The sequence below is a fragment of the Montipora capricornis genome, chromosome 5 (genome assembly GCF_036669925.1).
Source record: "Montipora capricornis isolate CH-2021 chromosome 5, ASM3666992v2, whole genome shotgun sequence".
Taxonomy (NCBI): Eukaryota; Metazoa; Cnidaria; class Anthozoa; order Scleractinia; family Acroporidae; genus Montipora; species Montipora capricornis.
The window spans coordinates 25,058,284-25,083,283 of record NC_090887.1 but is presented as its reverse complement, the minus strand read 5'-3'; the positions used below and the strand labels follow the sequence as shown (position 1 = coordinate 25,083,283).

Here is a 25,000-nt window from a genome sequence, read left to right as displayed (position 1 = left end):
TGCCCTTACCACCTGACCAAAGAGTAGCACCTCAACTCTCTTCTGCTGGCATGATTCCAAGTCAGATATCAAAATCTCCGCTTCCCCCTCAAAGGCCTATACAGCCATCCCTTGCTCAACCATCTCAGACACCACCTCCAACAGGTTTTCTGCCAAGAGCAACTACACCACCCCGGACAGGTTTTGTGCCAAGAGCAACTACTCCAGTGGAAACAAAATTATATCAGTCAACTGCTATTTACAGACAGCCTGCTCCTGCATATTCTCAGCAGCAAAACCAAAGACCTGCGCCACCAGCATATAGCAGTCGGTCTGCATACCACAGCTCTTATCCACCTTTAGCTCCCAAGCCTGCGCCAGGAGCGAATGTTCAATTAGCTCAAGCTAGGAATCACGTTCCCTCTGGCAGTACAGTCCTGGGTGGGAGATACCCTAGTTCCTCATTAGCTCCACGTTCTCCAATGTTACGACAAAACTCCCAGCCACAAACACTTCCAAACGTACCACCTAGTACACTTCAGTCTCCATCTGTAGCAAGTGGACAGCTGAATGCCAGTTCGCAGCACGTCTTGCCAGGTGGATTTGCTACTAAAAGTATTAGACCAAAAGTCGCCCAAGATATCAGGCAGCCGAGGAAAGATCCTTTGAAAGGGTAAATTGTTAATCACTGTTTTTTTGCGTTACACGAGAGCCCTTCTTACTTTAGCTGTGTTAAAAAACATATCCTACCTCCATTGACAAGACAGGATTCAATTTGCTTTCTCTAAAGCAATTTCCCATGTTGTCTTCCTCATAAAATATCTTCAATTGTGAATTTGGCTAAAAAACTAATATACACTTAATGTATGGTCCCGAGGGAAACAGTTAGCTTTGTTTTTCTGATGTTTCCGGAGATGAAGTGGAGGGAAACATCAGGACTCGAGGGAAAACAAAACTAACTAGTTTCTCGAGGGACCAGACATTAAGTGCTTTGTTTTATATGTAGAATTTTCCGTCAACAATCGCAGCAAAACATCCGGAGCGGGCAACAACTGTGGAATTGTATCCCGATCGGGATACATTTGAATTCGAATCACAATGCTCGTTTTGTTGAGTGAAAGGCTAGGTATATAACAATGATGCTTGTCTTTGTTCCCTACGACAGGCCAATACCAGAAGGCATTGTTCTCATAGCCCAAGAAGAAAGAGCAGCAGATGTTGTTTCTGGAGGTCTAATAGAAGGTTCAGAAGAGCAAAAGATTATAGTTATAGAAAACAAAAATAGAACAGAAATAAGTGCTCAAGGAAAGGCAGCAAACCATTCAACCTCGCGGTTAGCTCAGGATATTACTATTGGCCAAGACAGTCTAGGTGAAATTTGCACATCACACATGGATGAAAATGTTCGAAAACCGTTAGGGAGACTGCCATCTGTGGGGCAGAGAGATTTGACCATACATAGTGCAACAACAGTTCTTCCAGCCAGTAATGGCAATTTGAAAAGAGAACTATGCATGCATACGGTAGTTGATTCAAGTGTGGAAAATGAAAATTGCCAAAAAGACATGGACGCTTGTGGTCCCGTGAAAAGACCAAGGCTCGACAAAAGAATGTCATCTCTGGAAAGTGAACTTGATAATTCGTCAACACCCTCTAGAACTGTTAGCCCAACTCCGCTTGTGAATGGTGATATAAAAGGAGATGTAAGAAATAAACTTGTGGATAGAATCTTAGACAGAGACCTTCATCTGCCTCTAAATGGGGTTTGTGGAATTGACACTTCTGACCTGGATCTTCTAGCTTCTGATGGAGAGAGACTGAGCAGTAGCAAGGCTTCCTCGCCAGATTTGTTTGGAAGTGAAACAAATTCTGATTTTGGGAAATACCTAGAGGAAAGTGATACTGATACTGGGCTATTTAGTGACATTTTACAAGGAGACCTAAGGATTGATCCAATAGAGAACGGGGCTGAGGGTGCTTATCCATTGACATCCAAGGGGCGAGCTACATCAACTGGGCCTTCTAATGATTGTGGAGGTGTACAAAATGACAAAAGAATTGTATCGGGCTTCGCGGAGCAACAAGCAAAAGTCCCAATTTCTCCTTCAATCAGACCAGAACCACAGAGACCAACTGAAGGGGCATTACCGAACCAGTACAATCCTGGGTTAAGTAGGAATCCAGGGGCAGTAAATGTTTCATGGAACTCTACCAACACCGTGATCCACGGACCAAAAGCTGGATATGAGCATCAAAAAACAGCCACTGGAATCCAACAGAGGATGCCTGAATACCTACAACATGGAAATCAAGCAATAAATTGGACAAATGTCGAGAATAAAAGTGGCGTGGACCCTCAAGGACCAGCTGTGCAAAAACCTGTTTTTCAACATCAAAGCATTGCGCTGAATCCTCAGCAAGGGATTTCGGTTCAGGGCTCATCCCCAATTCATCTGCCTGGCTTACAACAGACTATAGTACCGGGGTCTCGGATTTCTGGTGCTGTCAATAATACAGTATCTATAACTCGAGGATCAGGTGCACAGCTTCCTTCAGCAGCACCTCCTCCCTATCCAGGAGGACAACAAACACCTGCAATTCAGACATCGCTAACTAGGGTAAATGCAGATGTAAGTAGGGACATGCAAGCTGCATCCTGGCCTCAGAATGGTGTTCAGCAGAAACAGGTCCTCTTATCACAACAGGCCGACCCCAGAGTCCACTCTTTGCATCAGAAGGAAGCTTGTATAAGTGGGTTTCAGGATGGTTTGCAGCACAACTCGGTCCAAGGCTCAAAGGTGCCCTCTGGGCCTCAAAGTGCATCGGGCTGGCAAGCTCAGTATCCTAACTTGGGGACTAACAGTAGTCCCAATCCTGATGCTGCCATGTGCAATTCTACTTCGGTACCACAGGGTCGGCAACCATCTGCTACAATGCCTCCACAATATCAGAGTCCCTCTGTACCTCCAGTTGGGAAGACTGCTGTGCCCACTCCAGTTCCTCAAGTGGGCTCACTTGAGTTAGCACCCACTAGCAGAAATGAAAACCCAGCAGATGCGACCGTTCCTCAAGTGGTATCATTCAGACCATATAGATGTCGTTGGGCCTCATGTTATAGGTAATTTACTGTATACGCATAAAGTTTAAGGACCCCCCTCGCTCTTAAGCAATTAAAATAACAAAAAGCGTGGTACAGTAACTGCAAATGTAAAATTGCGAGAAAAAGTATTGACTTGCAGGCGTTCCCCAATCTAATTTGTGAGTTCACTATAGTGTTTTTACGTGACGTCACGGCGCCCATGTTTAATCCTCTGGGAAATGAGCTCTATTATCATGAAAGCGTTTCCTTTTGTTTCGGTGGAAAAACAAGGTTACTGATCACGTGAGTGAAAACACACTATAGGCCTCAGTTGGTGTTTCTTTTAACCCACTAGCTACAGTCCCTCTCTTCTGCACATGAGGTTTTTCTTCCTTCAACAAATGACGGATCATGGGATTTAATTATAACAATGTAATTTATCAATGCTATGTGGTGATATCTTTTGCTAACCAAAGTTGTAACTTGTTTTCTGACCAGTTCATTTGATACAAGCAAAAGTTTGTTTTCTCATGTGGTGAATGAACATGTTCCTCGAGACAGCTTGGTCATGGCTTGTATGTGGGAAGGCTGCCCACATGTGCGTCGCTCGCGGTCCTCTCTTCTGTTTCACCTGCAGGTAAGTCATTTGTTCAGTTTCTCTAAGAACGCGGATAAATGGTAGCAGTTCTCTCGGAGTTGATTGAACTGACTGTTTTTCTTTGCGTAGCAAAAGCACAGTGAACCTTCACCAGTTCCCAGTGCAGTGCCACCGCAGCAACCACCCGCTCAACAGCAACTACCTCCACCGCCGCAGGCTCCAGTCTCTAATCCGCCTTCGTCATATGTACCGGCTTATCACTTTTTAGCTCGTATGTTGCAGTCAATGCAGGTAAACCAAAAGAAATAAAGACAAATTCAGTACCTTGTTTGTTACTTGAAGCAGTAATAAATGCCATTTTCTCTGCTCTTTTTTCCATCCCAAATTTCAACCCCTCATTTCAGTTCCTTTGATTTCCGGGTGCCACCTGTCAAACTTTGTGCTCACGGCGGGGTTACTAATATTGAACCTAATCTCAATAGACCATTTGCGAATTCTCACGGCTGGACTGGATCTAACATGAAATGGAGGCTAATGCTGGCAAATCTTTTCACACACAAATTTATTTGGCCGCATTAGCCTCCATTTCATGCTAGATCCAGCCCAGCCGTGAGAATTCGAAATTGATCTCATACACCTTACCTCACAATTACAGGGATTCTAGTAATCCAAGGAAAATACTTTAAAGGGGTTTTACTAGGATCGGCTGTCCATGATAAATTTATATCGGTTTTCGAAACCACTGTGTCAAAAATTCCGCGACTCTTTAGAGAATTCCACCATTTCTATGCATACTGAATTCTGGGCGACAAGAAATACCCTCAGTGCATTTATGTCAAGTAACTATCACATTCTTTTTAGATGTTGTCTTTTCGTTACAAACACAGTATTTTTAATGGTAAAATAACGCGACACTACTCGTAGTGTTTATCGATTTATTTTCGTTTGTGTGTAGGGAGAAGAGGAGTCTCCACTCACGAAGTCAGTAAGATTAACTGCAGCTCTTGTTCTAAGAAATTTAGCCCAGTATTCCTCGTTGGCCAGGAGGTAAGTCTAGTCTTTGACAAGCGTTTTGGTAATCGTTGTGCAAGGTTCAACCAATGCATTGCTGCATGTCAGTTATCGTTTCGCCATCGCGTTCATCTCTTAGCGACCTTGAGTCTGTTGATGCCCAGATCATATCATTGCTACAAAAATGCCACATAGGAGCGTTCTGTCGAAAGGGAACAACAACAGACCATGATATATGTAACCATTAGTGAAATACTTGAGACGAGGAAGCCATTAAAAATGACCCGTTTTTTTTAATTTGTTATTTTGCAGTATGTTGAAACGTCACGAGCGCAAGCTGTCACTTGTTGCAATGTCAAACTCGGAAGCTGCTCATGCAATCGCTGCTTGCCTTTCTGAGCTTTCTCCGCACAGAAAATCCTCGTCTAATGACATGGACTCGTTCGTTTGGGCTATTAACAGGTAATAGTACCAGAATACACCTGAAAAATATCGCAGGAGACACGGACAACTCTGTTACTTTGGATCATCAACCCTCTACTTTTCGACGATTCGTTACGAAAGCGAGGAGAGAAGTCACAAAAAAAAAACAGCTTTTAACTGGTCAGTCGTGAAGTGCATTTGCAACAATTGGAGAGGTGTTGCGGGGCTTCCGTATAACTTATTTTATTTGCTTAACCAACCTCGTTAAAGATTTCGAACGTTTCAGGCACATGACGCGGGTTTGCATTACGTCTTCAAACGTCAGTTGAGTCATTTTCGAGTCCACTGCGGTTTCTCGGTTTTCAAAGCAAAAATAGAATCAAATGTTTATGACGGCAACTTATACATTTTCATGATAGGGAGCTTAAGCAACGACAACGGCGACGGGAAAGAGAACGTCACAAATTTGCATATTTAGTGGGTAAAAACAATAGCTTTACACGCCCTGCACGTGCGTTTTTCACTTTTGTCCATTTCGTTGCCGTCGTTAGCAAAACAACAACGTGAAATAGCCAAGTTTATGGGTTTATGAAGAACGTCAGCACTTGAGAAAAAATTTTCATTTTCTCCCCGAAATTGAGTGCCGTTCCGACTGGTGTCATTTTTGAGAAATAACCACACCCTTGTCATATTAAAAACGCTGAAATAGTCACGAGGCGATTAAAATAACGCAAATTTATATTTTGAGGTGACGTTCTCGTTGCCGTCGCCGTTGTCATTGCTTAAGCTCCCTAATAATAGAGCGGTTTTCAATTGAGTGTCGTAAAACAAATAATACCAAAGTAATTACTTCGACCAATCACAGCAGGTGTAAGCAGCGCCGCGAACCAATCCAAATTCGTAGCCATTCCATGTAACTTACCCAAAGCGCGGGAAAAATCGCGCGTGCAAGTAGTGATTGGTTTTGGCTTTCCTTTTCATTGGTTGGTAAATTGGAGCGATGTTTTTAAACCAGTCACCAAGATTAGCAGCTGCAATCGCCTAATTACCTTCTACAGTCGTTTGGAAACTGCTCTAATAAAGAAAAGCAATTTTTAAAGCGGAATAAAGTCTTCAGTTGATGAGACAATAGAGAAGGCCGAATTAAGCTCGGAAATGCCTCGCAGATCTAATTTCAGTTATGATACGGACCGGAGTGGAGAAGGTGACAACTATTTTGCTTTGAAATCTAAAATTAGGTACGGTTTAATTGAGCAGAATATTTACGCTGGAGTGAGAGCAATGATTATACACAATTGATTAATATAAACTATTTTGTATCATAGCCTTGTTACATAAAAAGAAACCATGTTTTTGAATCGTTTCTACCTAGGCCGAATTCCCTTTTGTGAACAGTTATTATCAAGGAATATTAAGTTTGTTGGGTTGTTAGTCTGATTCCATGCTAAATTGCGGAACGGAAGACTATTTCTCCCTTTTCCTTGGGAAGCGTTAATTCGCGAACTCTTGTCATGATGCGTTGGATCGTGTTGCTTCACAAACCATTTAGGTCTCAGTGTGGAATCTGTAGTTCTTATCAAAAAAGCAGTTACATATGTTTGTATATAATCATTTGTCTTATTTATACGTGTTAATATGTTGTACATATACAGATTATAAAACTTTTTCTCTTGTTACCGACCCATTTCTCTTAGCGCAAAATATTTAATTACCACAAATTCGATGTGGTGTCGATTCTTAAGTCGTTCTTTTCATCCCTCTTCTTTAGATAAACTGTCACCTCCACTACTCCTCAATAAAATTTTTTGTACCATGGCGGTTTTTTAATGTCTTGTTATAGAAATAGCTGTCTGCTTGTGTATCCAATTGCCTCATCCTTTATCTTCTCCCCCTTTTTATTTCGAGAAGAACTACGTACCCAGTTTTTACTCGTCCTTTCCTCCACTTTGATCGTCTCACCAATCCCAGCGAGATCTGGTACGAGATGAAAAATTTGCTGATAAGTGGACAGTTCCGTTAGCTGCGCACGCGAGAGAGAAACAGCCTCGGCATAAAAAAAAGATAAACGAGAATGGTCAGAGTCTACTCGACTACTAGAGGCTACTATCATAGAAGCTATGCATTTGCAACAACGCTACTGGGTCCAAAGTTAGAGGAGTTAGTTCATGCTCTCTAGGACTTTCCCGACTACGGTGCCAAAGCAAAGTGAATCCTTATGAAGAGCGACATCCACAGTAGCCAATTTGCCAATTCTTCCATTTCAAAGCGTAACAGCGCAAGCCCGAAAAACCCATGACATCTGCGCGAAACCGCTCTTCCAGTTGATCTATGAAGCCAAATGGGACATGGTCGTTTTGTGAGTTCGTCTTAAACCCCTAAGGGATGTGGGTGAAGAAACTCCAAATGAAAGACAATCTGATCATGCTTCTTTCCGCGTTTAAAAAATGCCTTTCATATAAAATAATCTTTAATTGAGAAATGCCATACCAATTTGTGCTTCCAAACTCACTTTGAAATGGAGGCAACGGCAATTCTGAGATGGGCAATTCAACCGTTTCTAATTGGGCCATTCGGAACTGGTTCAGTGCTTTCTTTGCACCGATTTATGGAGTGTATCTTGAACCGCATAAGCAACGTAACGTTCTTTAGCCATATTAGCCCCCTACTCAGACGTTCTTAGGGCTTCGTCACGCGTTCTTCCCCCACTGACGTCTGCTGAAACGAAAAAACCACATCCCTTAGTGGATTACGGACCAACAAATAATGAGTCTCCCTAGTCGTCGTTGCAAAGTACAACAACGACGCAGCTCAACATGGTCGACCCAAAAGCATACTATGGCGGCATTGGCAGCCGCTATACGGTCCATGCATGACCTTGGAGCACAGCCTACAGCCATCTGGAATCAACCATTTTCCAGTTTTGGGTAAACTATATAGTCTTGTGTTGTATGGCATTCTTTCGCAGCATGTGATTGGCTATAGACAACACAATTAGTCGATGCTGATTGGTTTCTTTAAATAGTGGCCAAACAGCCGTTGAGCTAGCCTGCGCTCGCAGACGTATTTCCGGTTGTCGCTTCTCTCCGCCCTCCGCTCTCTCTTCTCTTCGGGCGGAGAGAAGCGACAACCTGACACGTCTGCGTGCGCAGGCTACCGTTGAACAGAGTGGTTTTTCGTTTCAGCAGACGTTAGTGGGGAAGAAATGGTGTGGTACGGTATGGTAACTTTATTTATACACGGTAAATCCTTCAACAAAGGTTATGAAAAGAAAAAAGATAAAAATTTAACTGAAAATAAATTATCCCTAGCTAAACTAACTAACCTAAAATACTATTAACTATACATACTAAAAGCTGCTTTACAAGGATGCCGTGTTGTAAACTCATTCAAAACTGTGGTGACGTAGATTAAATTTAAAGTCACGAAAAGATGTCACTGGATAGGCTGTTCCACAACCCGGCTCCGCTGTAAGAGAAACTCTTTAAAATAATTGGTGCGGGGCTGCGGAAGAGTCAGGGGCACCCAACGAGAATATAGTTCAAAACCACTTAAACATAGCATTGTTTAACCTATTTTAGTATTTAAACTGTAGATATAGGCATATTTTTATCCCCTAAATATTTTTCATCTGTTCGAATTTCGTAGCTGAAAGTCTAGTGGTGCGAAAATTTTAGGGATTAAAACTTACTTTTTTGGAAGTTTTAGCCAGAAAAAAGGCTCCCGAAAATTCTAGGTGACCTTTTTGAGGTAAAAATCACTTTAAAATGGGCAATTATACCATTTTTGAGATGTTCGAAAATCCTAGGACAGGCAAGCAAGAAATTTTACAACACATGTTCCGAAAATTCTAGACCTCAAATCGTCTTCCGAACAGATATTTTCCGAAATTGACGTTGGGTGCCCCTGAAGAGTCAATTTATTTTGAGTATTCCTTAATCGATATGATGTTACGTCGTTTCGAAAAACAAATCAAGAACTCAGATATTCAGGGGTCATCCCATGTAAAGATCTGTACATTGCAACAGCAGCTGATTCTAATCTTTGGTATTTGAGTTTACGCCAACCCAGTGCCCGGAACAATTCATCGATGTTAGTCATAATTGGCACTCGTTAAAATACGAGCTGCACGATTTTGGAGCTTCTGAAGCTTTTCAGAGAGACCACTGCCACAGTTGCCCCAGACACTACAGTAATTAAAATGTGGTTTAACTAGGCTATCATATACATTAATTAATGTATTAAAAGGTATAAGATGTCTTATTATATGACTAGCTCCGTGAGCTGGCAAGATGAACCAAATCGCGCGCTGTGATTGGCTACCCGAGCGGGCAAGATGGAGCTATCTTGCCCACTCGGGATTTCCCGCTTGGTCCCGCAAGATCAAACATCATTTTTTGGTGTTTTAAGTCATATAATAAATCCTTTATTGACCAAGCGTGGTCCCGGATATTGCGTGTTAATGGACCGAGACGAAGTCGAGGTCCATAAACACGCAAAAAAAGAACGAGGTCAATAACCCATATGTATTCGCTTAATTGTGCACAAAGCAGTTAGACGTACAATGTTTTGAGAGCAGAGAAAAAATATGTGCCGATGTTGTTTCCTCAAAGACGAACTCCTTGTCAGTTGCACAAAGAAATTCTTCATAGGTGGTCTCAACATTTCGGCTAAAGTTAGGTCCAAATTCAGTTTAAAAAAGCATTTAATAATTCAGCAACTGTGCAAGGGTTGCACAGTAGGAGCAAGGGTTGCACAGTCGGTTAGTGCGCGGCCTTGGTGCATAAGGTCCTGAGTTCGATCCCCGGATCTGACATCCTTGTTTCGACTTCTTTCCTTTCAGTGTAGCCTAAGTAGCTTTAAATACCCTTAAAACGGAGCACTGATGGAAAGAGGGGGGTAAAATGAGCGCATCGTCGGCTTCCTGGGAGAGTACTCTCTAGAAAGTAAAGGAACTTCCGACGTTAAATAACGTGTACCTTTACCCTTTACCTAACGTCTACTTGACTCTTCGATTTTTGCCCTTGGTATTGTATTTCATTTATGACAGTTTTATTTGATTTACGAGATGTTAGTTCGTTGACCGTTTTCCAGAATTTACGTTGATCTTTAGCACAACTATTGAAAGCAATTTTATGGTAGGCCTTTTTAGCAGACTTGATTTCCCGATTTACTTGATTTTTCGTTTTTCGAAACTGGTTCCATGTGGAGGGAACGCGTGACGAAGCCCCAAGAACGTCCGCGTGGGAGATTATACCCATGTCAGCATGCGCGTAGCGTCCTATACGCAAATACGCACGTGTGTACTTGAAGTGACCAGAAATTTTTGAAATTTAAAGCAATTGTTTCTATTTTTAACATTTTATTTGTACGCAACCAAGATTTCCTTATGAAAACACCACTTTGATTAAATTCTAAAAACTAAATTAGCAAAAGCGATACCATGTTCTCACTTAGTTTTGCATCGACTTTTTTACACTAAACAATGCAGTGTTGTTTGGTCAGCGTGCAACAAAAAGGCGAAGTTGCAAAGGAGCGACGTTCCGAGAACGTTGTTGACAATTCCAGTCACGCTAGCACAACCCAAACAATGTTTTGTTTGCGCCAAGTTTGCTCAAAATAAGGGCAAGACGCTTTGTTCTTTGCTTGTATTCACACAACTATTTCGAACAAGAAATAAAGAACGCAGTATTTTTCGCTTAGTTTACTTAGGTTTCTAGATCATACGTACTTGTGCGTACTTGAAAAAATGACCACGCTACGCGCCTGGTTAGCCCTGGAAAATATGGCCGGAAAACACAAAACCAGCACCTGCCGGTACCCTTTGCAAACTGTGTCTCGGTCCTCCCACACTTCAGGACGATTACTGAGAGACGGTCCTCTGGAGAGCAAAATTTATAACCTTACTCACTTTTCAACTGGGTGACTAAAGGGGTAGACAACCTCGTTCCTCGTTCTCTCCAGATGCGGCAGCGATTGTTTATTGCTGTGTTCGAAATAGAATTTGACTCCATTTTTTTCTAATTTTTTTTTTTTTTGGGGGGGGGGGGGGGAGGGGAGGGAGGGGGGTCGTGCTGTGGCTGCCATGCGTAAGATTTCTTGGTTTCGTGGAAGGCAGCCTAAGTGGATTTGTACTCGGTATGTCCTCATTCAATGGCAATCGCCTTGACCACTAAACCACGGACAACTACGCGACAGAGTAACATTTTGTAAATATGTATGTTTTTGTATTTTCGTTGCACGCTATGCAATATCCGGTCATCGCAGGGACACCCAACGTCAATTTTCGGAAAATATCTGTTTGGAAGACGATTTCAGATCTAGAATTTTCGGAACATTTGTTGTAAAATTCCTTGCTTGCCTGCCTGTCCTGGGATTTTCGAACATCTAAAACATGGTATAATCGCCCATTTTCAATGGATGTTTACCCTAAAAAGCTCATCTAGAATTTCGGGAGTCTTTTTTCTGGCTGAATTTTTTCGAAAAGGTAAGTTTTGATCCCTATAATTTTGGGATCACTAGACTTTCAGCTAGGGAATCCGAACAGATGAAAAATTTCTAAAATACTTTTAACAATGCTAGGTTTTTGAACTATATTCTCGTTGGGTGCCTCTGTCATCGTATGAATGGGTAAACATATCTTGCCGGGCTAATTATATAGTTTTGTAATTCTCCCAGTATTGTTGATAAAAAGTATTAAATATTTTTAAATACCATCATAGAAGCTTGTAAAGCATCTGTTTACTGGTTTTGATTGGACGGTCAACGCCGTTAACAATAGTTTTAAATGTGAACAACTATTCTACAATCGCACTTTCAACCATATGCTTGGGTCACGGAATTTGGACTTTGGACTTCGGACTACGGAATTGAACTGGATATTGACCAAGATATTGTAACATAAAAAATTATTGAAACACTGGATTTTAAAGACAATCGGCCAAAATTACTTCGACCAAAGTGTAGGCTACCCGCAGCCTCTTGTTAACAAAAGAATGGGTACAATATATTTGCCATATATGATGTACCTCTGTGGTAAGTTTTGACGCACCGGAAACAAAATGGCGGCTGGTCATTTTAGCGGAGCTCTCCAACTGACCGACCTAAACGATTTTATCACTCCTTCACAGGTAAGTAGCGTTGTATCTATTCCATAAACTCTTAATATTAATTAACCACCACTTCTCTGTGATGATAGGAATGCATTAAACCGGTGAAAGTGGAGAAAAAGCCAGGGGAGGTATGATCGTTACACTATCGTCGGTTGTCAACCGAGCGCGGAGGAATTTGCTGTTGTCTACTTGATTTCGTATATTCAATCTCCTAAGCAGTTTTTAAATTTATTATCGACTTTGGTAGTTGGCAAAAATCAAGATTGAAGATGATGGTAGCTACGTTCAACTGTCGGAGGTAAGCATGCATGACTTAGCAATTTACAACACAGACAAGTCTGAACGTAATAAAGTAAGCAAATTTCTAGTTTCTGTGGTGGTGCGTCGGTGGGAGAGTGAAACACGAAAATTTGGTTTTATCAAACGAGTCGGTAAAGGTCGAATTACCACCGTGAAAGATTTGACGGTGTATGTTGTTTTTAGTCTTGAGTAACATGAAGAACCACTGATGTTGCAAATGATGCTTTATTTAGATCTCGTTGATCTGGATTATATAGTCGCAGTTATGGGATCAAATGACCAAATGAATGGTGAGAAAAAGGAAGTGTTAAAATCTGACCGGATGAAGGAACTGAAACGGTGTCAGTGTATTATTGCTGGTGAGCCTTAGCGAGGCAGCAGTCTATTTTTGATATTAGCGAAAAAAATCAAAATTTGTGAGATGTAAGATTGGAAGCATGCGCAGTCGATTGTGGGGTTATCATGTCTATAAACCGGGGTATTGATACCCTTGATTACGTCACGTGCATGTGGAAGGGAATCTTACAGCCTCACAGCCTTTGAGTCGAATACTTTTCCAGTGGGTCGCCCATTGATCATCATTCAACCGTACATGTTCAGCCTTCGAACCTCTTACATTTGACCAGTCAAATTGTTCTTCAACATCTTCAACCGTTGAGCGAAGAGAAAATCAGTTCTCAAGCTAGAACATGAGCAGTCGCCCTTCTTCCCTCAGAGTCACACATGACGGATGAAATTATTATTTTATGCAAATTAGTGGTTAAAACGAGGCATGTCACGCAATCGTGCGCTGTACTATGTCAAAGAATAATAAGAGGTTGCTCGCTGTCTATTCTCAAGCACGACAATACATTTAAATTGTTGTTTGCTCAACTGCGCTCAGCATTTCTCAAAAAGTAACTCTTTTGCTGAAAAGGGGTCAGAAATTTCAGAAGAACAGAAGTTTAAATTCAAAGAAGGAACTGACATTGTTTTGAAATTATCCCTCTGCTTGTAAAATAGTAATGCCTGCCACACAGCCTAAAGAAATGCACACCTTTCTAAATGCTCTTTTAATACTTTCACGCACATTTCGGGTACCCTATTGCTTCAAAACTTAGCAGCTGTTTTTAAAAAAAACCAGTCAGTGCTCCCAGTTTCCACGCCAGCACTCACTTTCACACTGAAACTCCTAGTTAATAATAAGTACATCAAGTGAAAAATTTCGTTAAAATATGATAATTTGTGGTCTTTTTCGTCAATCCAAAGTTGTGTTGAAGGACAGAATACTGTTGGAAGTTTTTAATACATATGTTAATATTTGGAACAACACTGATCATTTGCCATGTAAATACTTTTAGAATCACTAGTGTTTATCTTCAATCGTTTCTAACAACGCTTGCTGGTTGTAGACTGAGGCTTTTAGTCTCTCAACACTGTGATTTGTGTGTTACAAAATCGTTTCCTGAAAAACTTTGTGTGTGCTTGCAGAATGTTCGTCAATTGACAAATTGTTTCCCAAATTAAATCTCCCCGCGACTCTTAATCAAACCAAAGCTTATCCTTGGCGTGAAATAATTTAGTCACTTTACGACCCCTTTGTGAAAAAATGGACTTAGGACAAAGGCAGACAAAAGCCACTCTCTTACTTTTAGATTAGCCAGTCATTATATGATTTTCAAATTTGTTTTTCCTTAGTGAGCATTGGTAAAAACAGTTCCAGAACATTGTTTTCCTGCTCTGGAAGTGTAATCTGATCCAAAAAATCCCTCCTCAGAGTAATCAGTATTTAAACAGAAACATTTCACGGCTGTCATAACCACATGACTATTTTAGTGTGCTGTAAACAGGAGGTAGTGTTTGTGACAACCATTTAGTGGGAAAAACTAGAAGATCATTGGGGGTACGCTAACAAGAACATAAAGATGCGCTCCACTTCTGCTGTTTACGAACATTTAGAGGATGACAAGGACAAGTGCTGGGACAATGAAGCATTTTCATCAAGGAATTAAGTCCATCACTTAACATGGTTGAGGGCTGTGAACGAAAGTTACATGACAGTAGTTTGTTTCTCAATGATTATAAATAGTTGGAGTGTGATTGACTACAGGAAATCGATTAAGAAAGCATGTGATATTATGATTGTATCGCATTTTCAACTACCGATTGGGAGTTAAAAAGCAGAGAGAAATGAATAAGTTTTGAAATTATCGTATAGAGGCTCTTTTGTACATATAACCTATCGTGAATCAGGAGTGTACTCCTACAGTTTGGTACTACACCTGGACGTACATGTACAATGTACATGTACCTCCTGCTTATAGTGCACTAAAATGGTCATGTGGTTTAATACAATATTGTTGCCAATAATGGAATCAATCACTTGACTGATGAAGATGTAGTGGTAATGTTGAAATATTTCTTTATAAATTCTGATTTCTCTGAGGCGGAAACTCTTTGGATCAAGTTCAAGAAGAAATTTGTATTTGTTACAACACTCCGTTTTGTTGCAGTTGTTACAGTACATGCATAAGCTTTGCTTGTCCTGTAGCTGATGTGAATTCAGGATGTTCTAAGTTCAAGTCTCTCTCTCAGGGTTTTCAATAAGAGCCGGTGGCTGGCAGAATTTGTCGTCTATTGCCCGTAAACTTGCCGCCTACTTTTCCTTGGAAGCTACTGCAAATTTTACAAATAACATGTGAGAAACATTCACACAAAACATGAACCTTGGATCCAGAAAGTTTTGCTCGTGAAAAAAAAAGACGCCTGAATTCTGAGTAATTTCGGAGATTTGTGTTTTCCTGTCCATGTCAAAGATCGAGTATGTGTACACGTTTTTGAGGCAGCGGTCCAGCTGAGTCCAGTGCTTGGTGTAAGCTGCCGGATTTGCTAACTACATTTGAAGCTTGACAAGATGACATTCGCAAAAGGTCTTTTCAGTCACGACAGATATAATACATTGCACGCATCTGTACAGAATGCAATGGAGCCTTAAAGGGGGCTATGTCATGATATTTTAGCATCTTTTCAAAACCCAAAGTGTGTCTTGCCATCAACTGAATTTAAAAAGTAAAGAGTATTCATGTACTCTCTCTGAATAAAAAAATCCAGAATTTAGTGATATTAGTGTTGAGTTCAAATGCCCTAAATCGTGCTCCAGAATGCAGGAAATGCATTCTAAGAGGCACAAATTTCAGAACTGTTTCCCGGACCCCCTACAAGCTTGTGCCTTCGGCCTTCGGAGAGCGCACCTTTGGTGTGCATTGTTCTTTCTCTGCCTACCTTCCGGTTTTGCGGCCTACTAAAATTCTTATTGAAAACCCTGCCTCTCTGACCATTGGTTGGGTAGTCGCATTGTCAAAAAACAGCTGTACTTTCACAAATTAAAGTCAAATGATTTGCCTTATATCATTCCTAGAACAGGATTTTAAATCTTTTATTTTTGTTTACATATATGTTGCAGGTAATTTTTTTATCCTAGTTAAATTTAATTTTAATTAATTACTTTTTTAAAAACTGGTATCTTTTTTTCTAACCAGATATTTATTTCATTAGCCATGTGGTTAGTTTTAGTAGGGTTAGCTTTAGTTTTGACAATACTTTTCTCAGTGACAGGTAGCTCTAACTGGTTTTGATTGGTACTGGTAAATAATTCTTTTGTCCCTAAGAGATTCATCATTGATGATTAACCTGTAGGAGGCTGTTTTAGGAGGGAAGCAGTAATATTTTAAGCAGTCAGTTAATACCGGTACTAATACTTGCGCACAATTGCACAAACAGGTATCCCTTGGCATTTATTACTAAGGGAAATAAATGGTTTTAACAATCAAGGATTCTAAGAATGGATGGTCTTGTACCAACTTATTGTGATTTTCATAATTCTGTGGAATATCATATTCCAGTGCCAATGGCCAAACTCTGTATTGGCTTCTATCAATGAAACGAAATAAATTGATGCATGACATAAGCTACCAATCAGCATCTTTGCTTCCTACAGTAGATTCACACATTCGAACTGGACGCTGATGGAAAGCGATATAATACTTATGTATGATTGTTTTTACTGAAGAACCTCTAAAAAGATATCATAATGTTATTCGAACTGTGAACTAAGAAAAAACTCCAATTCACTTTTCTGAGGCGGAGTTGATCTGGAAATTTGATTGATGGAAGTCAAAATGCAGTTTGGTACTTAGCACTTGAAGGTGAGATTTCTGTAGAATTATGAAAATTGCATTAAACAACCAATATTAGCAGACAGAATAAAGTTCACAGTTTTAGTACCTTCTAAAATACCAGGCCCCAATTTTTTAGCCAAAACCCCCAAAGAAAAGAAAATCCCTTTTTAGACAGTTAGCTTAAAATCTTCCTAGTTAATTTAAAAATATATTTACCTGGTTTAAAAAACTACCTTTGAAATCTTCTGAAGTTAATGTTTTGTTACATTTATGAATTTACAAAGGATGGGGAGAGGACAAAACTACAAAGAGCACAGATAACACTCAATGACTGCTTGGCTTGTAGGTGTGTATTGTGTCTTCTAACTGTTTTATTCTACTTGGTAAATAACAACACTTGTTTTATAGCTTTTTCTGGCCTAGCATTCAAGTGGAAGTTAGGTCAGATGTCACTTTTCTGCTAAAATTTTAAAGGAGCAACCTTTTTTTCTGTTGTACGAAAAAACCGTCATGTTTTTATCAAAACAAGCTGTCAAATCCAGGCTGACTGTTAAGCCATAGCCAGATGCACCATACCTGTATTCATAATAGTACTGTATAAATGGTTCCCTATGTTGAAAATCACCATGAAACGTGATGTTGATATGATAATCGTTTACTTAACTGTTAAGGATGGTGCCTACTATTGTTATAATTTGCGCAAATGTTCTGCACATCTCCAGATACTCGGATTTCCTATTGGCAGTGCTTAGTAATGCAGGGATATTTTTGCACGATTTAAAACTATGCGGAGAAAGCAGGAGTGCTCTTGTTATCCAAAAAGAAAATTGGGGGTATGCATGCATTTTTCAGAGATAATTAAGTTTTAATTTGGATAGGAACGCCATACATAGCTTTGTATTTTAGAGCTTATTACAACTATTGTTGGTTAATTATCTATAAAAAATGTGTGGTAACCCCAATTTTCGTTTTGGATTTCAATAACACTGGTAAGATCTGCTTTTCCCGCATATTCATAAAACTGTGCAAAAATACCTTTGAATTAGTAGGTAAAGGTAAAGGTTGAGTTCGCTACGAGCCTAGAAGGCCCACCAGCCCGGCACTTATCTCCGGTTTCTGTAGCATGAAACGGCTAGGAGTGTTTCTACTCCCCCCGGGTTGGGATGCTAGTCCATCGCAGGGTTACCCCCAGCATTTTTGCTGGTATCCATTTATACACCTGGGTGGAGAGAGGCACTGTGAGAGTAAAGTGTCTTGCCCAAGTTTTCAAATATGACATGTAAATGTATCCATACATACAGGGTTTATACTAGTTTTATGCTTTCAAAGATAGACAGTTAAAAGTCACTTTTTTAGATTTTTCCCCTTTTTCTGAACTGGTACGATCACAGAGAGTAATGCTGTAAATCTTTTTCCAGGGGGCACCGCAGTGGGGACTGTGCAATCTCCCCTGGTTGATTTGATATCGTCCTGTTTTACCCTCCTTGTTTTAAATTAAGGGTGCGTTCGATCGACCCTATTCCGGAATAAGAATATGTGGAGTGATGATTTTTAAAAAATGGTATGTTTGGCGTTTAGAAGCAACAGGGATAATAAAGATATGCTTAAAATAGTGTTTGAGCAGGTGTTTGACATTTTAATGTGAATCTCTGTAAAAACGAAGGATTTCTAACTTTTATTCCATGTATTCCTATTCCGGAATACGGTCAGTTGAACGCACCCTACGATGGTAGGGATAGGCTCGCTACAAAGTCATCATAGTAAAAAGGTCTCTGATCAGTCTACTATAAAGCATTGTAAAAATGTAATACATTGTTTTCAGTGGCTGTATAACATCTGCAGAGAGTGTACTAATAACCCAGCAAAGTCAAGAAGAATTGTACAAGATAATTGCAAACAACAAAAAGCTCACAGAGGTAACACAAACTGTGTCAATTTTTGATTACTTGCCAGTATCGTTTTTTTTTTTTTTTTAAATTAATTGGGCTCCTAACACATTCACTATAGACCGGATGGCTTAAAAGTTACTGAATTAAACTGAATTAATTAAACATAAGAAGAAATATACAGAGACCAATATTTATTTCGTAAACTTACAGTTAGCCTAAAATGGCTGAGAACACATCAACATTAGTGCAGAAAGTTCAAATTAGTGCAATGAAGGTCAACTTGTTGCATTGATAGCCAATCAAATGTGAGCCCTGCATGGCCCAATAGTCATGGTGCATCGAGTGTCCCTCGATCGATGGTGGTTGTAGCCTGCTGGCAGGCGGTAGATGTTGCTGTTGCCGCGAAACATGTATCAGATGCCATATTGGAAGCGCGTAGGATAGGTTTGGGCCGGGTGACAAAACAACGGGGTGGAGGGGCGGGAGGCGGGAGGCGGGAAAGAGAGTGCAAGATAAACCCTTGTCCCAGATCTTCCGACTTCGACCCGTTCAATATGGCGGCCAAAATTCAAATTCTCACCTGCGAGCAGGCTATGGTTGTTAGAATCAGATAACACAGTCACAATTCAATTTATTTTTAGATACACTTTGTGCACGAAACAAACAAAGGGCTGCCAATTTTAACCAATCAGGAGAAGTCATGTCATGCTTAGACTGCAAGCAGTCCCTTCATAAATCAGTTGGACGAGTGGCCCATTTTCATGTTACAATTTTTTTCAAACCCTGCCTTTGTTGGCAAGAATCAAAGGTTGGAGTCAAACCCTCCAGTGGTTATTAAATCTCTATGTTCTTCAATTTATAGCTAGCCAACAGGAGCCTAATAATAAACTGTGTCCTGTCTGAGTTTTCGGTTGTTTTTACCATATACATGTAAGCTTGGCCAAGGCAATAATAAGGTCCAGCCAGATTCTGTCTCTAGATGGCTCAAGTCAGCGGCTAGACAGGCCTTAACTCGGCTCATTTGAGGCCTTGTTGGAGTTTCTCCCGTTGAAGAGATTCTTAAGGCCGCCTACTGGAACAACGAAACCACCTTTAACAATTTTTACCTGCGTGATTTTTCAGGTTTCTCTGAAGAGAGCCATCGTCTAGTTCCTCTTTCTTTGGCCCAAACCACAGTTGGTCACTGACTTTTGACGCATTTGGAATTGTGCATATTGTTTTGCCTCCAGGGCTTTCTGGGGTTGTACATGTTTAATAGTCTTAAGCCTTCAGTTGTGTGTGTTGGAATTGTATGTGCTTTTTTGGCTTGCTCTAATTGAAGCTTCATAGTCTTCTGGAGCCTTGCGGGACTTTTTGCTTTTGCCAGTGTTTGTCCTTGTTGATGGTAGTGTCTGCTGTTCTGGCCTGGGTTGTTCAAAGCATGATTAGCTAGCGCTAACCAGCATTAAATACCATGGAAATGTATAGGTTTTGATACGTCTTAACCAATAATTAGTGCTTAGCAGGCTTTGAGCAACTGGGCACTGGTCATAGTGGAGTGTTGAGTCAAGTCTTGCAACAAGCCTGGCTGCTTGGATCCTTTGTTTCTCTTGGGTGTTGACGTCATCAGGTACTCAGGCAGTAGATATCTGCCTCCTCGCACGATATTCTGTTACTTCATTTTAGATTTTAGGCTAAGTTTATGAAATAAATGTTATTTTCCACAAGGAGATTTATGCATCTAAAAGATTTTGCCCGCTCACATCCCTACCGGCATGTTGCCATTTCCCAGCGTTCTCTCACAGCCTTAGAAGGGGGAAGCTTCTTCCTTAAACACATCAAAAATGAGGTAGGTAGGCCGGTTCACCTGTCTATGCCTTGTTCACATCCGCAAATATTTTATTCCCTGTTGTCCTGGTGCACATTGTTTTCCGGCAAATTGACATTTTACATTTAGATTTTAGGTAAATATTACCCATAAATATCAATTTTCTTGTGGAAAATAATGTTTTGCAGCTGCAGTGGTATGATTTGCAGGTAAAATATTTCCTACTTTCTTGTTGTGGGAACTAGTTTGATTTGTAATTTATCTTATGTAACTATGGTACTGATTTCACCATCAGAAATGAAAATTTCAAATCAAACTAGGGTGAAATAAATAATTGTTACCTGATTTGCTTTTATCTATCATATTGTTACCTTGAATGTTAAAGTGCCCCTGTGACCAAAATATCAATTCTTATTTTTCTTTGGATTTCAAAACTAAACACTAACTAAACGCTAACTAAAGCCACCACAGTTTTAAGCCTTGATTAAAAAAGGCACCTGTTTATTTTAACTGGAATTTCCTTTTTAATGGTCCACCATTACTAACTTTAAGATCTTGAGAGAGCTGGATCAAGGAGAAAATGACGTCAAAGGCTCACTAGTGCAATGCATGTGTACACCGCAGAATTAATATGCAGCACGGGAGTTTGGGCCTTCACACTTTTAGACTCGCCTTTTGCATATATAATAAGCTGCATTCACACCCTGACATTTTAAGCTAGTGAGCCTTTGACATCACTTTTTCCTGGATCCAACCCTCTGAGGTCCAATCGTTCAGTTTTGAACGTGACTAATGGCGGACCATGAAATATAAATGGCCTTTGGGCAAAAATCAAAGTTCAAAATTTTGCCAGTCAAGTGTATGTCAAGCAAACATTTTTTTCAAAATCTGAAGAAAAAAGGAAGTGATTTTTTTTAATCACAAGGGCACTTTAACAAGTCTGAACTAAACTGCAAAGTGAGCCTTAGGTTCTGAGAATAGTTGCTCCTTTAGCATTATCTTGTCATTGTTTTTCTAGGGAGGATCTTCTGAAGGGCAGAAGGTAATCATAGTGTCAATATCTCCACAGTCAAGAGCTTCTGTTGCGGCCAAGTTTAAATTAGGTGTGACTGAGGTGAGCTGATTATTTAAAGCCCTGTGTATAAATCATTTTGTGTGACTTGTTTTCTTACATTTGGTTTCCATTCCTGTCAGAGGGTTAGTAATAGAGTGCTTAACTGATGCAAAGAGTGATATTATCAAAACTTGTACTTGGCAATCAGGGGAGACAGGCAGGGCTGGGGAAAAATATTTTGGGCCTCATTTCATCTTAATGCCTTCATTTTTTTTATGATGGAGAAGAGCTCTCTGTCACAGGCATTGTTCTTTACAAACTCATTTTACTTTGACCAGTGGAACTCTCAATAATCACTGCATTGCCATTCTTCACCACAACTTGGTACGGCTCAGGCGTGAATGTCTTGTTTTCTCAGTTCTGACAGAGCAGGACTCAGTCACCTTCCTCTATGTCACTAGTGACTGCATGTCTCTTTACATCAGCATACTCTCTCTCTCTAAGCTTTCTTCGTGAATATCTATCTCTGGGGAGAACTTACCATTCCGCTGCAGTAGTGTGGTCTTGCAGTCATCAAACTCTAGGCAGTTTGTCCCTTAGCTTCCCTCTTATGAACAGTTCAGCTGAGGAGAGTGATGTCACTTTATGGGGAGTGTTGCAATACTTTAATAAGAAGTCTTGCAGCTCTCTCTTCCATTTTTTGCCTTGCGACTCTGCTATCCCGACCCCTGTCAAGAGAGTCTTAATAAGGAATAAGGAATGCACTTCCAGTGGTCAATAGACCGAATGCATAAATGGCGCCCCAAAAAAATTCTTTTGTTTATGTGCGAATTAGCTTCATTTGCATGGACAAAATACAAAAGAAATGTTGCTTGAGAGCGAGGCTAGTGAGTCTAATTAGCACATAAACAAAAGAATATTTTTTTGGCCGCCATTTATGCATTTGGTCTATAGGTACATGTAGGTACTTAAGAAATTCATTTAATTCTCTTGAAGCAAATGGTGGGCCATTGTCACTTCTGTGGGTTTCCGGAAAACCATCGTCTATGCATACGAAACATGCTCTCCAAGCACTTGATCTTATGTTCTGCATTTTGTCTTGCTGAGGAGAGTTACATGTACTTCGGGCCATTTAAAGTAATAATCAACTACAAAGATTGTCCCTTATTAGGAATCTTGAGTGGATCAACTGCAATTTCAGTTTGGTAGTGGCATTAATTAATTTAATTGGACAGGCTTTGGCCTGGGTCCAACTAACTGGTAAGGGTAACAGCTTGGCACTAACTTCTCAACTTGTTTGTCCATGTCAGGCCATCACACCTTTTCTTCCAAACAAGACTTTGTTTGCATGATACCGTGATGCCCTGCATGAGCAAGTCTAATTGTTTGATTGCATAACTTTTCAGGCATAACCACTCTGCTTTCTTTCATGATCATGTCCATCTTCAAAAGTTCTTCTTTAACAGCCTTGTAGGTGGTCCCTTGGAGTCTGGGTCGTTTACCACTTGTTATGGCTTCATAACTGCATTTGGGCTTATTTGTCTGTTTCCTCATCAGCTTCTGTAGGTTAGGTTAACTTACTGGCAGTCTACTCAGGGCATAAGCAGCATTTTCTTTTCCTGGGATGTGCTTTGTGGTGTGCTTAAACTGCTGCATGTACAACATCCATCTCTCCAATCTAGCTGAGGGTGGCTTGGATTGAGGACCAAGGACAGTAACTGTTCTGATTTTGAACTCTGTTCCATAGAGATACACCAGTATATAAAGTTTATTACAGCACCACTTAATTGCAAAAGTGCTTCTCTCTCAAACTGGGAATATCTCTTCTCCATAGCACTTAGCTTTCGGCTAGCATAGTATACTGGTTGGTAATCGACCTTGCTTCTGTTCTAACACAGCTCCTATACCAATTGGTGATGCACCTGTGGGGATGTGGGTTTCTGCTCTGTGCTTGTAGAGTGCCATCACTGGCACTTGTGTTAAATGATTCTTCACCTCTTGGAATGTATTTTCCTCTTCAGGGCCCCATCTCCATTTGGCTTTTGCTTTTTTCAGGTCCCAGAGAGGACTTGCAGTGATTGATAAGATTGACATGAACCTCAAGCAATACTGCGCCAAGGCCAAGAAAGCTTCGCAATTCTGACTGATCTTTGGTCTTGGAGCTTGCGCAGGGTTTTCAACTCTGTCACTGGATACCTACAATCCCTGTTCAAATAATGTGTTTCGGAGATACATCATAGAGGTCACACCAGTATGGCACTTTTGGTAGTTCAGGGTCAGGCCATTTTTGTCATGCTCTTCTTCTATGGTCACCACTACTTGTTTATCATCATGTATGTTGTGAGCACCTGGGCAGTACTTGAGTATTTGCCAAATGATGAGCTGAAATTTCTCTGTAGCCATATTCACACCAAACAAAAGATGCTTGTGCTGGTAGAGGCCATTAGGTCCGGCAAAGGTGTTTGTGTCTTGTGATTCTGGAGTGAGTCCTATTTGATGAAGTGCCATATTGAAATCTAATTTGGAAAATACCTTTGCACCAGAAAGTCCTTGCAAAGTTTCCTCGATGGTTGGCACAGGGTGCTTCTCTCTGAGTATGGCTTGGTTAGCCTGTCACATGTCTAAGCAGGTGCGCACATCGCCATTCACTTTCTTGACAGCAACCAGGGTTTTAATCCAATTTGTTAGCCATTCACTTTCTCAATCACAGATCAAGTTTCTCAAGTTCCTCTAACTTTTCAACTCCCTTCTCTCTTCTGCTGAAAGGAATTCTCCTCATAGTTGGAGCAACAGGAGGAACACAGTTATCAACATGCAGTTTCATTGGAAAATTCTTCAATGTTCCTTGGCCTGTAAAGACTTGGGGGTATTTGGCCATCAGACGTGCTTTCTTATCGGGTGGAAATTGTGACCCACCATAACGAGTCAACGTGCCAATCTTCAAAATGCATAACTCTTTGGATGTCTGACGGCCTAATGATGTGTCAGCGGTTCCTGCCATACACTCAGCTTGTAATGGCGTTTGTGTATCAGGAACACAAAATTAATGTTCAACATGCACTTTCCTAAGAGCTTAAAGAGTTGCTGCGATACAAAAGCATAAATCTTTCTGTCAGTTCTCAACAACTGAATTTCTCCATTTAGACATGATATTACAAGTTGCACCAGAGTCTAAGATAACACTGACAGGCTGATCTTGAACAATTAAACTCAAAGTACTTGATTCACCATCTGTGGTGCTGAAACTTTTAGTACCCATCTTTCTTATCTTCATTGTGTGGCTGGTCACTTATGTTTCTGACTTCCTGTTGTTTCCATGTTAATGGATTGAGATTCCTCTGGTCACCTCTTCCTTTGGATTGTTTTTCTTGTGTGGTGTGGCAACAAACCTCCATATGCCCTTGCTTCCTGCATTTCCATCACTCATGATTTTTGAAAGCATCAGATTCTTTCCCCATATGACCAAGCACATCACACTTTCAACATTTGCCAAGAAAGCGTTGTTTGCCACTGTGTCGTTCACTACTTGACACTTTACCACAATCTTCACTAGCACAATTGGCAATTGACTTTTCTTTGTTCACAAGAGTTAAT

At 40.5% G+C, this 25,000-nt stretch overlaps 2 protein-coding genes across 3 annotated transcripts in view; both read left to right on the top strand.

The window, feature by feature from the left end:
• The window catches only part of LOC138050001 (AT-rich interactive domain-containing protein 2-like), a 32,018-nt gene extending 25,119 nt beyond the window's left edge, over positions 1 to 6,899 (top strand). Inside the window, exons 20-25 of the mRNA XM_068896495.1 lie at positions 1 to 652; positions 1,145 to 3,097; positions 3,557 to 3,695; positions 3,786 to 3,947; positions 4,612 to 4,703; positions 4,980 to 6,899. The exon at positions 1 to 652 is cut by the window's left edge and continues 328 nt beyond it. Of these exons, the coding sequence (XP_068752596.1) occupies positions 1 to 652; positions 1,145 to 3,097; positions 3,557 to 3,695; positions 3,786 to 3,947; positions 4,612 to 4,703; positions 4,980 to 5,133 (3,152 nt within the window). The 3' untranslated portion in view covers positions 5,134 to 6,899. The remainder of the gene's footprint in view (positions 653 to 1,144; positions 3,098 to 3,556; positions 3,696 to 3,785; positions 3,948 to 4,611; positions 4,704 to 4,979) is intronic.
• Positions 6,900 to 12,113: 5,214 nt separating this feature from the next.
• The window catches only part of LOC138050000 (probable cytosolic Fe-S cluster assembly factor v1g210509), a 33,628-nt gene continuing 20,741 nt past the window's right edge, over positions 12,114 to 25,000 (top strand). For both annotated transcript variants that reach the window (XM_068896494.1, XM_068896493.1), the window contains exons 1-6: positions 12,114 to 12,217; positions 12,286 to 12,327; positions 12,447 to 12,497; positions 16,941 to 17,002; positions 18,479 to 18,572; positions 21,371 to 21,466. In XM_068896494.1, the coding sequence (XP_068752595.1) occupies positions 12,149 to 12,217; positions 12,286 to 12,327; positions 12,447 to 12,497; positions 16,941 to 17,002; positions 18,479 to 18,572; positions 21,371 to 21,466 (414 nt within the window). In that variant the 5' untranslated portion in view covers positions 12,114 to 12,148. The remainder of the gene's footprint in view (positions 12,218 to 12,285; positions 12,328 to 12,446; positions 12,498 to 16,940; positions 17,003 to 18,478; positions 18,573 to 21,370; positions 21,467 to 25,000) is intronic.